At 37.0% G+C, this 17,937-nt stretch overlaps 1 protein-coding gene across 1 annotated transcript; it reads left to right on the top strand.

Moving 5' to 3' along the window:
- Positions 1–4,511: 4,511 nt before the first annotated feature.
- LOC127080626 (uncharacterized) lies at positions 4,512–5,084 on the top strand. The gene has a single exon (XM_051020939.1). The coding sequence runs from the start codon at positions 4,512–4,514 to the stop codon at positions 5,082–5,084; it is 573 nt and encodes a 190-aa protein (XP_050876896.1).
- Positions 5,085–17,937: the final 12,853 nt, after the last annotated feature.

Genomic DNA, 17,937 nt, shown 5'->3' with positions numbered 1-17,937 from the left:
ATGAATTGTCCTGATAATTATGCATCGATAATGTTTTATATCTTTTTGATCATTTTAGGTTGAAAGTTGGAAGAGAAAATAAAAAAAGGATTAGCAATCTAGCCCGATAACGCATTAGAACCAAGACGTAGAGGCCAAAGCTACACCCATTTCTTCAGGCGAATTTGGGCTCAAAGAACAATATTTATAAAAATAATATATGTCTGGAAAACAAAAAAAAATAGACAATAGGAAACGATCTAGAGGGGATGGAAAGATCCCAAGTTAAAAAGCTTTACAAAAATAGTTTTGAAAATTTTAACAGCTAGCAGAAGTGACCCGGATCGAATCGACTAAACCAAACCGCTATCGAAAAGCTTAGATATGCGTATACCTAATTAACGTATGATAATGAGATTAAATTTGATCAAAATAATTTCAACCACAATCAATTGAATGCTATACTAAAAGTAAGGTCTACCCCCATTGACAAATACACAAAAATGCAATTTAGACAAATTATATAGTAGTCAATTGTCAACAATAGAGATGTTTATGATGACTTGGTTGATTTGTTAGTGAATCTTTACATTGAATATAATGATGTGTTTTTTTTAGTGTGAATCATGTTGTTAGCTGGAATTTCAACGTTGGAAAAGAATATATTGTTTTCGACGAAGAGTTGAGAAGGCATAGTCGAAGAAGACTTTTGTTGAAGAGGGTTTGTTCTGGGACTTATACTTAGATTCAGATTCACTTTTCAATTAAGGTTTTCGTTTGGAGTTGCGTTCGACGAGCATGATTCAAATTAAGGCTCATAACCATTTTGGGCCTTATCCGTTTCTTGGGAAGACACGTGGAAAGCAGTGAGTAACGAAGTCCATGCAAGCAAGAACGTGTCACCTTTTGGAGAAGAGATCGTTCGTTACCGATATTTTCGATATTTAATATAAATAGGGATATTAGTGATTAGGATTGGGTGTGTTCCATTTTGTACAAAAACTCACATATTACTCAAAGTATCTATGTTATTGAGAAATGAGTTTATTGAGCGGGATGCACGTGTGATCACCATTTTTATACATTTTAATCAAATCATTTATATTTATGTTATTTACTTACTTTGTAAATTTACTTTGAATTTATTTACATTTCCATTTACATTTCTGCATTTCTTTACAAACGTCAACATTATTTTCAACGAAAATAGTATTATCAAAATGTTCATAAGTGATAAAACTTGAAGAGAATTAAAGCACATGTCTTAGAATCAATCTAGTTGATCCTGCGAGTAAAAAATATAGAATTTGGAAGACTAGTGCTTGTTTACCAATTTCGAAGGTAAACAAATTGACACACCCAGTGGTACAGGTGCTTAAATATCTGAAGTATTTAAAAGTTCTTTATTTGTAGTTTCTCTAACTTTGTTGCATTAGAATAAGAAGTGGTAAAGTAGCCACAAATAAAGAAGCAACACCAAAAAGAAGATACGTAAGAAGGATTCCAAATCCACCAAATAAAAATGGAGAACAACCCCCTCGGTCGACAGGGGAGACTACGACCGCAACAGTTGTGTCCGAAGCAATTCCATCCACGGCGAGTACGAAGGCCATACCGTCGACACTCACAGTGAACCAATTTTATCTCCTGTGAGGATGTAGGGTCAACCGGTGACCCCTCATTCAGTAGGAACTGGTGCATTCAGGCCCTATGTGACTGGGTTTACAATGCCTTTGAACGGTCGCAAACAGCCAGACGCCATGCCAACTTTGATGATGGCAAATTTGCACAATGCAACATCAACATTCGTTGACCCATTGATGAACATGTTCTCTCCTTTACAAGGGTCTAGGTCGTCTGTTAATAATATGGGTCGAATCAACCAATCCACAGGGGTGGGATTTTCTACCCAACAAATACCCAATTTTACTATAAACTCTACAACAGTTTTAAGGCAGCAAATGGACGAAAGTAACCATGAGATGGTCTATATAATTGCCCAACAGATGGGTATAATATTCAATACCTTGATTCAAAACACCACCCAAACAAACCACTAAATGGAAACGTAGATGACGCAAATTGTGGACTTCTTTGGGGTTCCACAAGTGCCTCGACAACTTAGAAGGGAATGGGTAGTAGAAAACCAAGGAGCAATCCTTGAGGAGGACCCTACCATTAACCAAGCCCATTGAAATGCACCTCGTGCGGATGTGGAAAATCAGGGGGTTGAAGTCAAACCTCCGATCGAATAGCAAGTGCCGAGGGAAAGGGAACTAAGGGTGGTAATGGTTAACGTGAATTAAGACGTAGACAGAGTCATACATAGAGTTTGACACGATGATATGGCAGGAGATAAAAACTTGTATGCCATGCTCAAGAGGATTATGGCGCGAAATGAGGTAAACATTGGCCTCCATAGGCCAAACTATATCTCCTCATTGTCGGAGTACATTTTGCAGATTGAATTGCCTAGGGGATTGAAGGTCCCAAAATTCAAGAAATTTTCTAGAGACACTAGTGAATCTACCGTCGAACATGTGCCAAGGTATCTAACTGAGGCAGGGGACATCGCCAATAATGAAAATCTAAGAATAAAATATTTTCCCAGTTCTCTCACTAAGAATGCATTTACATGGTTCACTACGCTCCCGACGAATTAAATTCATGATTGGACTCGTCTAGAAAGATTGTTCCATGAACAATTTTACATGGGACGGTCGAAGATTAGTATGAAAGAATTGTCTAGTATTAAGTGCAAATTTTTTGAGCCAATACATTATTATCTCAATAGATTTTGTTTGCTGAAGGCAAGGTGTTTCACACAAGTGCCTGAACAAGAGTTAGTCAAAATGGCCTCTGGCGGTTTAGATTATTCCATCAGGTAGAAATTAGATACCTAATACTTGATGGGTATGGCTCAGTTGGCTGACAGAGTTTGACAACTAGAGCGCCTAAAGGCTGAAAAAGCTAGAGCAAGTAAGAATAATAGGAGAGAAAGGGTAGCATACGTCGAATTAGATGAAGATGATCAAGAGACATATAATAATCCTTTAAGTTTCGACGAAAGTGAAATTGACCCTGGCCGAACTAAAATAAGGGTCATCATATTCATGCAAGATACTTGTACCTTTGAATGGGAAGAATTCGGTCGAACTGGAAAAGAGCGGAAAATTTCCTAAGAAAACATATACTTTCGATGTTACCAAATGTTGAAGAAATTTTTGACTTGCTAGTCAAAGATGGTCAAACGATAGTGCCTCTTGGTGCTAAAATTCTTCCATTAGAACAACGAAAGAAAAGAGGTTTTTGTAAATATCACAATTGTTTGAGAAACAAAACCTCACAGTGTTTTCTTTTTAGGGATCTTGTGCAGAACGTGATTTGGGATGTGAGACTGAATTTTGGGGACAAAGCTAAGTCCCAGATGAATATAGATTCAAACCCTCTGCAGGTGGCGGATGCCCATTACACTGAGCCTCCCATTGTCAACATGGTGAAAGTGTCTGAAGGTCATGACAAGAATACCACTGTGATCGAAACCACTGAGTGTTTCAATCAAGAAACCAACATAACTAAGGCTATTGGGGGCCTTAGAGCCAAATTGCAAAAGTTGAAGACCACTGATGACACCAACTTGGAAGTTAACATGGTCGAGGTGAGCAAAGAGACTAAGATGGAGACTGGTGAGGAAAGCACCCACCGAAATAAAGAGCAAGTAAAGATGGCTTACCCAAAAAATGACGAAATCTTAGTGGAGTTCATCCATTATTTCCAACGAAAGAAGTTTGAAGTGATGATATGCCCTAGGTGCAGTTCCGTCTTTGACAAAAAGGCTGCGGAGAATATAGAGAGAGTTCGAGTAGCTAGTCGTAGAAGAAACTGGAAAGATACCCGCAATCACTGTACCTTCGACAAAAGGGGAGTCCCTCGAAGGAAACAACAAGGAGGTCCAAGCTTTCAGGTTAACAAGTCATTTACCTTCAAACCAACGGTTGACGCTCCCATAGGAAGGTAGGTGAATCCTGCTTAGAAGAGAGAGCAAGGCCAAGAGAAATGGCATAGTTTTGAAGTGGGTTGAGGCTCCTTAATATCTTATCGAAAGGAATTCCAAGTGTCAAGACAACAAACCTATGGATCTGAGAATTACAAGGGAAAGAATCCCATGTCGAGGTGTTAGTGGAAAAGGCAACATAGGAGAAGGAAACCAGAAAGAGAAGCCAACGAGAAAGTGATGGCGGAGTCTAGCACCAACCAGCCTCCAAATAAGGATAAAGGCAAAGAGAAAAATCCAGTAGGGAGAAATCTTTTTCCTGCTCAAAAGGAAGAGTCTCAAGACAAGTCCGAACAACTAACGACGGGTGACGATATGTTGACAAATAACTTCGACAGGGTCGAAACCATCTTTAGACATCAACTATAACATGGTCTCTGTACTGCCAGTAGAATATGACAAAGTCATGAAGATTGAAGAATCCTAGGAAACTACTAAGGAAGAAATGACCAAGCATAGCCCAGTATGTTACTATATAATGAACAACGCTTGTGTCGAAGAACATAATGCTTTCTTTGAAAGACATGATAAAGCAATGAAGAACCATCTGAAGCCCTTTTTTATCAGGGAAAAAGTGGAGAATGTAGGGATCAACAAAATTTTGGTAGATGGTGGTGCGACGGTAAACCTGATGCCACATTTTATGTTGAAGAAAATTGGAAAATTCGACACAGATATCAAACCTCATAACATGGTGTTGTCGAATTACGAAGGAAAAATTGGCCACACCTTGGGAGTGATCCAGGTAGACCTAACAGTTGGTACTATCACTAGGCCAACCATGTTTATGGTCATTGCGTCAAAGGATGATTACAACATGCTTTTGGGTCGTGAATGGATACACGGCATTTGGGCAGTACCATCTTCGCTCCACCAAAGAATCTTTATATGGAGGAAAAATGGTATAGTAGAAAATATCGAGGTTGACCAAGGTTACTTTATGGCCGAGGTTAATCATGTGGATAAGCGTCATTTCGATAAAAACCTGGAAAATATTGCTCCATGCAGTCCTGTTAGGTTTACATTTGCGCCTACTGATACAACACTTTAAATTTAGCTACATCCAACCCATGGTTTTCAATGGGATAGAGAGGACGTGGGAGAAGACCTTGAGTTCAGAGGGACGTTAGGCGTCCAGTCAATTGGCTGGGGAGACGAAGACAATGACTATGTCCGAGTCTAAGATATTTGAAAAGATATCGGCTTATATAGCCGAAAATAGACTAAATGAGGCCTTAGAGGCCGAAGTTAAGTATATAGTTGTCGAAGCCAATGAAATTGAAGTGCATCTCGAAGGGCCTGGGGTAGATTTTAAACCAGAGACACCTGATAAAATTCAAATCGAGGCGCCAAGCCAGATGCTCGATGCCATCTATAATGATGAGCCTTTGGGATTCAAAAGGGACCCACTAGAACCCAACATAAAAATGCTAGTGCAAGATCCCCTAGAGGAAATCGACTTAGGAGAAGGAACAGTCAAAAGACCAACGTATATAAGCGCCAACCTTGGCCCAAAACTTAAAGTCGAAGTAATCCAACTTTTGAAGGAGTACAAAGACTGGTTCGCTTGGGACTATGATGAGATGCCTGGATTGAGTAGAGGATTGGTAGAATTGGAGTTACCTATAAACCCTGGAAGGAAGCCAATTAAATAGACTCCAAGGAGATTTGCACAGGAAATCTTGTCAAAGATCAAGGAAGAAATCGAAAGGCTCCTCAAGTGTAAGTTCATCCACACCACAAGGCATGTCGAATGGATTGCTAATATAGTTCTCATAATTAAAAATAATGAAACTTTGAGGGTATGCATTTACTTCAGAGATCGGAATGTTGCGACCCCAAAGGATGAGTATCCAATGCCTGTGGCAGAAGTGCTTGTCGATTCCGCCGTAAGCTATGAGTATCTTAATATGCTCGACAGATACTCTGAATACAATCGAATTTTTATTGCTGAGGAAGATATGCCGAAAATGGAATTTCGATGTCCTGGAGCCTTAGGCACCTACGAGTGGGTGGTGATGCCTTTTGGTTTAAAAAATGATGGGGCAACCTACCAAGGAGCGATGAGTTCCATTTTTCATGATTTTATTGAAACATTTATGCAAATTTAGATTGATGTTATAGTTGTCAAGTATGTATCAGGGAAAAATCATATAGGTCATCTTCGACATTCATTCGAAAGGATGAGGAAGCATGGTCTGAAGATGAATCCTCTCAAATGTGCATTCTATGTGCAGGCAGGAGATTTTTTAGGCTTTGTGGTCCACAAAAAGGGAATCAAAATCAATCAGAATAAGACCATGACCATTATGGAGGCGAAAGCGCCATCAATAAAGAAGGAGTTGCGGTCTTTGCTGGGAAAGATCAACTTCTTGAGGAGGATCATCTCGAACCTAAGTGGTAAGACTCGTGCCTTCTCTCCTCTACTTCGACTGAAGAAGGAAGGTTTCAAATGGGGGCAGGCGCAGTAGGAAGCCTTCGACAAAATCAAAGATCATCTTGTTCGTCCTCCAATTCTAGTGTCTCCTTGTAGAAGTAAGAGTATGCGGTTGTACATTTCCACGTCCGATGCAACTATAAGGAGCATGCTTGCTCAAGAGGATGAAAATTGTGTCAAAAGAGTCATTTATTATCTTAGTCGAGTCCTTAATGATGCAAAAACTAGATATAGCATGGTTGAGAAATTGTGTATGTGTCTATACTTTTCTTGTACCAAGTTAAAACATTATATAAAGCATGTTGATGTGTATGTTTCGTCTCATTTTGATGTAATTAAGTATATGTTATCTAAGCCAATCCTGCACAGTTGAATTGGAAAGTGGGTATTTTCCTTAACCGAATACTCCCTGACTTATATGCCTTTAAAGGACATTAAGGGGAAAGTGGTCGCAGACTTTATAGTCGGCCATTCCATAGTCAAAAATTCCCGAAATTATCTAGAGCTTGAGCCTTGGAAATTATATTTCGATGGTTCCAGTCACAAAGATGGAACGAGCATTGGAATATTGATTATCTCTCCTAATAAAATTCCTATAATATTCAAGTATAGGATCGAAGTTCCTTGCTCAAACAATGGGGCTGAATACAAAGCTTTGATAACCGGACTTGAAATGTTGTTAGAACTGGGGGAAACTAGAGTCGAGATATATGGTGAATCTAAGCTGGTTGTAAAGCAGATGACGAGGGAATATAAATGTGTCAAAGAGAATCTAATAATTTAATTTGTAATAGCAAATAGACTATTATAAAAGTTCAAAATGGTGAATATTAGACACATTCCTCGACTTAAGAACCAGGAGGCCAATGACTTGGCTCAAAATGCTTCTGGGTACAAAATTTTGAAAGAAAAATTGGAAGATGCGATTGAAGTCGAGAGAAAGTTATGGAGACCAGATTGTCCCTGACAGATTTGGAAATAACAAAATTGGGCTATATAGTTGAAGAGAACTTCGAGATATTGGCTATCGACAAATTGACAGATGTAGATTGGAGAACCAATAGTAGATTACTTAGAGAATCCAACAACATATGCAGAGAGGAAGTTCAGGTATCGTTCTTTAAGTTATATTCTTATGGGAAACAAATTGTTTAAAAAGACGCCTGAGGGAGTTTTACTCAAATGCTTTAGTGAGGTTGAGGCGTACTTAGCCTTGTCGAATGTCCATAGTGGGGCATGTGGGGCTCACCAAGTAGGCCATAAGATGAAATGGATTTTGTTTTGACAAGAGATGTATTGGCCTAATATGCTGAAAGATTACATCGAGTTTGCCAAGGGATGCCAAGAGTGCCAAATACATGCAAGTATACAACACATATTATGAAGCCTTGGCCTTTCAGGGGTTAGGCGTTGGATATTGTTAGTGAGATTCGACCAGCATCTTCTAAAGGTCAGAAGTACATCCTAATAGGCATTGATTACTTTACTAAATGGATTGAAGTCGTACCTTTAATAAATGTTGACCAAGAAGCATTGATCGAGTTTATCCAAAGGCATATAATTTATAGATTTGGGATCCCAGAGACCATCACAACTGATCAGGGTCAGTATTTACTGGTCAAGAGGTCCAGGACTTTGCTTAAGAAGTAGGGTTCAAACTATTAACATCTACGCCTTATTATGCCCAGGCAAACGGTCAAGTCGAAGCAACAAATAAAGTGGTAATCAGATTAATAAAAAAGCATGTGGGTAAAAAGCCAAGAAATTGGCATAAGACATTGGACCAAATCTTGTGGGCTTGTCGAACCTCCCCTAAAGAGGCTACAATTCCATCCTTTTTTCATTGGCCTATGGGAACAATGCGGCGTTACCAGTCGAAATTTATCTCCAACCAACTAGAATTCAAAGATAGAATGAGATCCCATCTAAATCCTAATGGAATATGATGTTGGACGAACTAGTCGATTTGGACGAAGAAAGGTAGAGAAAGCATATAATAAAAAGGTCAAAGTCAAATCATTTTTGAATGGAGACTTAGTGTGGAAAGTAATTCTACCTATGGATCGAATGGATAAGACATTGGGTAAATGGTCCCCAAAATGGGAAGGTCCGTTCCAAATTGTTCAAGTTTTTTCTAATGGTGCATACGAGATCGAAGGGTTAACTGAGGATCGAAGAATCCTGAGAGTAAATGGGAAATATTTGAAAAAATATAAACCTACACTTCAAGAAATTAAAATATTAACAAAATAGTACCCGTGCAAAATCAAAGCCAAAATGGTAACAATATAGAAAGTGCCAAAATGGCTAAAGTCATTACATTACAAATTCCAGGGTCGAAATAACAATTCAAACAGTTACAATATGAGTAAGCAAAATAAACTAAAAATGGAGAGAAACCTTCACGCGTTCATACTTCGTCTTTGAGAGTAATAGGCGGTGGTCGATCACAGACCGGTTGCAGTTGAGGATATTAATTTCTTTTCCCAAAGCTTGGGCTTGTTCGACATGATCCACCCCTACCTGGATTTCATTGTCAAGTTCTTCACGGTCAACCTTCTGAATCTCCTCTTTGAGCTCTTTTACCTTTTTGGTTTTAGCATGCAACTCTTCAATCTACAGTTCCCAGGCAGTAATATTGCTAGTACGGGTTTTGAATTCTTCTTGACTTTGTTCAAAGCCCTTTTCCAATTCTGCAACTTTGTTGGTGAACTTAGTGGCAACATCCCATTCAGCTATTTAGGTATCCGTTTTGTTCTGAATCTTGTTCGAAACTTCACTTTTGAGGTTAAGGTCTACGATAACTTGATCAATGAGTAGCCCAAGCTCCATGATGATATCTACAATTTCAGGAGGAGTGGTTAGAATGTCGAATTGTTTCAAGAAATCCTTGATCCTAAAGTAGGAAGAGGGATTGTATTCTAGGAATTAGAGCAAGTTAACATCGAATGCTTTCTCCTTGATCTTTTTGAGCAGTTCTTCAGCAGGATCATTTATAGACTGACCACCAAAAACGGTCGAGGAACTTGAGCATTTGTCAGTCGAGCTACCTTTTGTGCTCATGATTGTCTTCAAGTATTCTACTGGCTTATTCTTCTTTTAGATCTCCAATTCTTCCATGGAGAAAGTAGCATTTGTAACAGTCTAAGGGGCTTTGAGATCTTTGGCAATACCAAGGGTTTGGTTGTTTATGGACACGTCACCTGGGTTCGCATCATCATCTTCCTCTTCTTCCCAGGGGACAATATGGATGTCAAACATATAGTGATCTTCATCTTCATCTTCCTCTTCGTCTAGAGCGTCTTTACATTGGTTAAGGATTTTTGGCGAATAGTCGTTTGTTTTGTCCTGGACATTCTCCTTCGCATTTTGGATGTCCATGGTTTCCGAGATCTCTGTGATGCAATGCTCTTCATCTTCCTCTTCTTATTTGCCCATTGACCCTTCGTTCGAATCTTTATTGGATAAAGTATGGTGCAAAGGAGCACTGTTGTTCCCAAGGATAGCATGCTTAATGCTCGAGTGTTCAGTGTCGTCTGTGCCATCCTGCAAAAGGAATTGAGTTGTGCTAAGTTGAAAATGAAATGAGAGATGGCTTAGAAAAATGAGGCGAAGTTATATTACCTTAAGACCATCAACACCAGGGTTGGATTTATCACTCTCGATTTGTTCAGGGATATTCTTGGCAGTAGGTTCAGGATCAACATCAATCACCTTTTGAGCAACAAGTTTCGTTGGCTTGATTTTGATGATGTTGGTTTTTGGCTGAGAGGTGGCGTCATAAGTTTTTGCTTTCTTCTTCTTCTTGGCAGGTTTGGAGGTGTCTGGGGAGAGATCATTATCGTCTGACTCAACTATTTGATATTTTGGAGGGTTAGTCTTTCGCTTTCTTGGAATTAGAGGTGGTTTTTGACTTACCTGAAAATAACATAAGAATTAGCATACAAAGATAATACATCAAGCAAAATAATAAAACATGAAGTATACCTTTGTTATTTTGGTGGTTTCTTTTTCTTGTCCTTCGTCCTTGGCCGAGCTGGCAGCTTACTTCGTCACACCCGTTATCTGTTTTCTTTCGATGGCTCAAAGAAGAAAAGGTAAAAACAGTGATCACAAGTAAAAAGGGTGTTAAGAAATTGTTGAAAGAATAAATAAATTGAGAAACCCTCATATTCCACACCTTCATATATTGGAGAGAGTATGTGAACATGCTTTATGTCAATATGAAGATGACTTTTGAAACTGTCTAGAGTGCGCTTAGTATGAACCACCCATTGGGCAAGTTTTTTAGAGTCTTGTCAAAGAATTTTCACAAAATCCCCACAGACGAACAAGTTGGGAAACGGGGGGCTAAAAGCCACGCCGAAATCAATAGATGGTAGTCAAGGGAATTTTGGTGGGTGAAGATTAAAAGCCAACTCATACCTTTGTTCGTATTTAACATACGAAGGTAGTTTTAAATTTAGGAGTTTCTTTGTAAATTTTTCTCTCAAAGTTACTACTGCATCGTGGATGGTTCAACAAAGATCATTAGGTCTCTAGGTAGTATCAAAGTATTTTTGGAATACTTGGATTACTTTGATGTGAGTCAGAATACATTTCTTGGATCTTTCCTGTACAGAAGCAAAAGCGGTGGTTAGGTGCTGAATGAAAGCAGGAATGTCAAACATTTTTGTGGAATAATAACTTCTCCACCAAGTGTCATATTCTTGAGTACAGTACTATGATGGTTTAATTGGAATGAGGGTGAGTTGTGTAGTTCCAACATAATGAGACATCTCTTTGTTGCATTTGTCTTAAGTATGGTACATGTTGTAGAGAACAACAACACTTTTCTTGTTGAAGATTGGTTTGGGCATAACTTGGTTGAGACCAAACTATCGAGAGATAAGATTGGGTTGGTAGCTAAGGAGGATTATCTAGTTTTTCGAGGGTCTGAACCTTGTTGTAATTAACTTGGGTGTGATAAATGCTTCCCATATGGCTAGTGGTTCCGCCTCTTGATCTTTTGAATGAGCATGATATTTTCTAGTAAACCACTTCGGGCCATGAGTCTTGTTGGCAAAGGGAGCCATAGAAGGAGTGAAGTTGTAGTGTTTGGCATACATCATCATATACCCAGTAAAAGTTTTCTATAAGTTCATCCCTTCATCATTAGGAGTCAGTTGGACGAGGTGTGTTCCTTCAACTCTTCTATTTTTTATTTTGTCAGCCTCTTCATTGATTATGTTGTGGGTTGGCAATGATGTTTCGAAGGTAGCATTGAGCCATAGTTAAAGCAACCAATATGGACCGACCAATAGTAGATTTAATCCTAGCTGAATCTTCTTGAAGGTTTCGATGCCTTCTTTTAAAGACTCGTAGAGATAACCTAGAATCATCTGGCTGATGCAGAGTTTGTGTCAAGCGTGTAATTAGTTCGCCATGGTCAAGAATTCTTTGCCACTTGCAGAGATTTCGAGCAGAATATGCATCGAGATAGCCAGAGTGCGAGGAAGGCTATGTGGTCTTCGTCAGAGACCTCTTTAGTATCCTTGTTGTGGTGATCTGAGATGTAGTGGGTAAAGGTAGCTTGATTTCCATCGAAGCCAATAGTGTCCTCGATCATGTAGTTAGGATCGAAAGTGTCTCGAGTTGGACGAAGACCAGTGACAGAAGCAAAATCGAAAAGGTTTGGAGTCAATATTCCATAAGGTATGTGAAAGTTGTTATGAGTACTATCCCAGAAGTATAGGGAAGTTATCAACATGGTTTGGCAATAGCCAGGGCCAGCCTTCGACAATTGGATCATGTCGAAGATTTCCATTTCTTTCCAAGTTTGAGCTTTCTGGTTTTCTATTTTTGTGAGCCAAGACAAGTAATTTTCAGGATATTTCGACAAGGGGCAAGAGCGAAACACTCTAAGAGTGATGCTCATGTAATCTAAGTTGATAGGTTTTTCTATGGGCTCAGTCGAAGACTTTGCCTGGGTATCAACTACAACATTTGGTTCAGTGCTCACAGTCTCATCACTAGTTTTAGATTTCTTTCTACTAGCTATTGGTTTGGTTCGATGATAAGTTAAAAAGTACGCTTTGAGTCTTTCATGGTTAACATTAATATTTGGCAAAAGACCTACAATTGCATGCGTTTTGCCAGAGATTGAGATAGTAATTAATATCTGTAACTGATAAATACGTCGTTTCTCTTCTTCAAGAGGGGGCTTCATAATGTATTGTTGGTTTCCCATAATTTTGGGACCTAAGATCTTGTGAACATGAGGAATGGATGTTTGTTTCTTGGAATGTTTGGAGTTCTTGGGTTTTGACGCTATTGATGATGGAAAATATGAAGGGAATCTGTTTTGTTTGGAGTTTTGTTGGGAGAAGAGGAAGCGTTTTTTTTATGTGATTCAAAGTGGAGAAAAGTTAAGAAGAATGAAAGAAAGATGGTGAAGTGAGGTACTTATAATGGGATGAAAAAACGTTTCATTTCAAAATGTTGATAGCTGTTAAAGATCGTGGGATGCATGTTGATCGGAGAAAGAATGATTAGACGGTAGTAGTTAGCATGGCCCACAATCTCCTAGGAAATAAAAGTGTTATGATTAAATGAGATTTTCGTACGTCTCGATGATACGTTTGAAGAAAGATGGTCATGATAACCATGGCGTCATAGTAGTAAAGATACTGTTGCGTCAAAACATTTCAAAAAATGCCATTTTCTCCATATAGTCGAAAACGAAATTTTGGGGGGCAATTTGTTAGTTGGGATTTCGATGTTGGAAAAGAATATATTGTTTTCGACGAAGAGTTGAGAAGGTATAGTCGAAGAAGACTTTTATTGAAGAGGGTTTGGTCTGGGACTTAGAAATATTTTTGAATTTATATTCACTTTTCGACAAAGGTTCCGGTTTGGAGTTGCGTTCGACGAGCACGATTCAAGTTAAGTCTCATAACCGTTTTTGACCTTATCCGTTTCTTGGGAAGACACGTGGAAAGGAGTGAGTAACGAAGTCCATGCAAGCAAGAACGTGTCATATTTTGGAGAATAGACCGTTCGTTACCGTTATTTTTGATTTATTATAAATAGGGATCTTAGTGATTAGGATTGAGTGTGTTCCATTTTATACAAAAACTCACATATTACTCAACGTATCCGTGTTATTGAGAAACAAGTTTCTTGAGTGCGATGTACGTGTGATCACCATTTTTATAATTTTGTATCAAATCATTTATAATTATGTTATTTACTTTATTTGTAAATTTACTTTGAAGTTATTTACATTGTTATTTACATTTCTGCGTTTCTTTATAAACGTCAACATTATTTTCAACGAAAAGAGTATTATCGAAATGTTCGTGAGTGATAAAATTTGAAGAAAGTCAAAGCACATATCCTAGGATCAATCTAGTCGATCCTACAAGTAACCAAAAATATATAATTTGGAAGATTAGCGCTTGTTTACCAATTTCGACCGTAAACACATGTATGATGAGTTTATGTTGTTTGTTGATGTTATTGACATTATAACCTGAAATGATGGTTGCATGATAAATGATGAGATGTGTGTGTGTGTGTGTGGGGGGGGGGGGGGTCCTTTTGGAGAACCTTGATGTGTTAATGCATGTTAATTGATAGTCATGCATCATGGCGTACGTACTTCAATCCAATTTTGGTGAGCCTCGATTCTATGGTGATGGATCGAGTGTGAGTGGCTAATTCCTATTATGGGGGATTAGTGAAGTGTTTCCTATGGTGATCGTAGAGATTTGGTGTCCTTCGATTCCAAGAAGGAATCTAATCATATGGTGGGGATCGGGGAGTGAAATGAACCTGAGTGTTCATATTTGGTACCACATGCATGTCGAGTCGGTGTTGAGTATATTTCATGAGAGTAGCATCCGTGTTGATTGTTTGTTGATGTGTTGTTGCATGAGAATACTTAGTACGTTGGTATTAATTGAGTAATGTGTATGATGATGATGTTATGCGATAATTTACTTCTGCTTGTTTTCACCGTTAATTATTGAAGTGTATTCTCACTCCTTCTATTTTAATGTTTGCTCTACATGGGCATCATGTAGATACTCAGGAGTGGATTACTGCAGTAAGTGGAAGGTAGCTCTTGGAGTGGCTTCCTATTAGTTGTTGTTATTTTAGTATGGTCTTGCTCTAGTCAATGTAACATCAAGCTGGGAATGTTTTGTCTAATTTCTTTTGTCTTGTAGAAATTGTTATTTATGTTTGATGAGGTTTTAAATGGTGATGAGTTGAACATTACAACTCTTGTTAATATGTTATGAAGTTTGAAGTTATCAGATTTAATTTTCTGAATTGTGATTATTAAATGTTTGATTTGATTGGGTGATGATTCATCTGCGATGATACCCTAAGTGAAGGTCAGTCGGCGATGACAGGTGCTCTGTGATATTTTGTAACCCGTGTTGCGGAGCAGGAATTGTTTGTGATATGCGTGACACCATATGCGATTGTGAAATATATTAAATTATGCATCAAAATTGCATGCGGGGTAGAAGGGTGTTACAATAGGTATTTTAATATATATATATATATATATATATATATATATATATATATATATATATATATATATATATATATATATATATATATATATATATATATATATATATATATATATATATATATATATATATGTCATATATATCATATATATCATATTATCATATTATAATGGCAACACTCATTGTAACGAAAAAGCAGAAAAATATTAGAGTTGTGATTCGAACTCTGCCACTCCATGAATGCATAATCACGGTTAATTGTTTTGACCATAATGCAATGTCTTTTCATAAATAAATAAAAAAACAAAACACGTAAAAAAATGAGGTATTACCACATTTAACTGTCAGAACGTTGTAATTTAGTGTTGTGAAAAATATATTTTATAGTTGTGAGACGTGGAAGAAAAACGTATGCAACTAGGATTTTAACTGAAAATGAGATTACTAAATTAAATTAAGTGGCTATTAATGAAATAAATTTATCAAGTATAATAATTTTAAAGGATATTTAAGTAAATTTTTTAATTATTAATGGATACGGATACCTATTGATACGGTATCGTCAAATCTATATTTGTGCCCGTAAGGAAACGAGTAATTAAATATCCATTTATTTTACCTTTGGATACCCCTTAAGCTATCCAACCCGTGCTTGTGACGGTTTTATCAACTGGTACGTTTTTTTTACCATCCCTAGTTATGATCAACCATATTCCCATAAATAAAAATAGTAAATCTGACGAGTACGCAAGATCCACTAGTATGAATACATATAGTGAATTAGACATCAAACCAAAATAGTAATTACCCTAGCCTTTATTTGAAGGAGTCAGATAATGAATTGAGCATAACATTTCATTAGGTGATAGTTTTAATTTGGATTTTGTTGATTAGGAATCTCTTATTGGGACCGTTGTTAATTAAATATATTGTATTGGTGATTGGTTTGACTATGGAGTTAACTTGTGAATGTGGTCTTTTTGAATTTAATGTGTTCTTTTATGTGTTGCCATCACACCCAATGCATGACCTTTTAAGATTGAGCTTTGATTATAATTTTTATTTTTTGTATTCGATTTTATCGCAATTCTATCATATCTAGGAACAAGTTGTCACCCACAACGTAAATGTTCCCTTCTTCAAGCCAAAGAGGAGTCCTCGGATTGACATGAATGTGGTTAAAGATGGATTTATGGGTAGTAAATCGGGAGCACTTGTCGCCACTAACATATACAAATTTATGTATATTTTGCAAAAACCAAATACATGATTTTATATTTGTTTTTACTTAAAGATATGAGAGATAAACTATTGAATGATTGTTTGAATATATAAATAAAAGTTATATATTTATACATAAATATAACATTTTATATAAAGACTAAAAAAATATTTTGCCTCTATGACCACAAATGCCTGGATCCATCTCTGAACATGGTATCATATCTTAACGATCTGGTGGCTAACCAAGAAGTGAACGCTCCAGAGAGTGTTGAGATTCTCACTTGACCAAGCGTTGGAGCTTGGAAGAGGAATCCAACATGCTGAAGTTAAGGGCCGAGAATCTTCCTCAACCAAGTGTAGTATTTTGGAGGAGAGATCGACTGACTATCCTGCATAATATAAATATATATTTATTGGCTGGTAGGAACTTAAATTTCCCTAGGTATTTTGATCGGTCAACTTGGTCAGATGTGAATCCATCTTGGTAAAGAATGTAGCTCATTTTTATTTGCATAAGGGATTTGAAAATGGTTCTCCTTCCATCTCATGTGAGAATAAAAACAAAATGAAAGGTAATAAACTTGATTCTTTGTACGTTAGAAAGTTATAAGTTATTTTTACCAAGGTAGAGTATCTGATTATTTTTATGGAGTAACAAGTGTCAAGACTATTTTTACTAGAGTTGAGAACTTAAATGAACAAGCTTTGTTCTATAATTTGTCTAGTCCCTCATTTTTCCTACTGAAAAGGTAAATGAGAGAGTTAACTTTGTTGTCATTGAGGTTATCCTTATACAATTATTCACATTTGAGTTATGTTATGTTGACACTGGATTTCTACACCATATGTCATTTACACTGTATATGTATGCCATGATTTAGCTTTGCACAAATTTTAAAATGGGACAAAATTATTTAAAAAATGAGAAGTATGTATTTATGTTATAAAATACGGTGTAAGTGTTAAAATGAGTGACAAAGAATCATTTCTCTTCACATTTAGGTCATATAAATTTTTCAACAAATACAATATAAACATGTGGGTATTTTAAGTAAAAATATTTTTTGTGTGTGGATTAACATACGTACATCTATACCATTATCTCTTAATGAATAAATTAATGTTTGTACATCATACAAGAATTGCGATTGCCAAATTATTAGGGTAAAATAATAAATTAAAAGTAAAGTAAATTAATTGGCTTATTCTAGACATTAGGCATTGACTTTCTCAGAGGATCGATATTGCCTTTAAAGAAGGTTGCAATAAGATTTGCATTGTGGGAGGCCTGTGTAAGTTCTACACCATGGGAAGCTGCACTAGACTTTTCCCACCGATGAACGATGTCATTTTCAAAGGAGGCCGCAGTCCAATCATGTTGGTTGAAAGACCGTGAGACCTTACACCATCGACGGGCAAAATTGGACCTTTGATTAATGAGAGATTAGGTGTGCGAATTTATGAAGATTTTTCTGTCACCTCATACCTATACACTTAGCTTGCATAAGATTCACCTTATTCATTACTATATCCCCAAACAATAACATTTATTAGAACTATTTTTTTTTGTATCAGGTAGTTTCCAAATGATTATACGAAGAATTTTAGTTTTAACCAACATTTAAAGATTAGTCATGTTAAATATATTGTAGTATGAATTATAAATATGAAATAAATAAAATAAAAAGTCATTTTTAGTTATTTTTTAGGTTTGT

Source organism: Lathyrus oleraceus, chromosome 5 (genome assembly GCF_024323335.1).
Source record: "Lathyrus oleraceus cultivar Zhongwan6 chromosome 5, CAAS_Psat_ZW6_1.0, whole genome shotgun sequence".
NCBI classification, from domain to species: domain Eukaryota; kingdom Viridiplantae; phylum Streptophyta; class Magnoliopsida; order Fabales; family Fabaceae; genus Lathyrus; species Lathyrus oleraceus.
Note: the sequence above shows the minus strand (reverse complement) of the source record. Positions and strands in the feature narration are given on the sequence as shown.

Bases quoted from the DNA above. Each gene is read 5' to 3' on its own strand.
- LOC127080626 (XM_051020939.1), top strand. From the start codon at position 4,512: ATGAACAACGCTTGTGTCGAAGAACATAATGCTTTCTTTGAAAGACAT.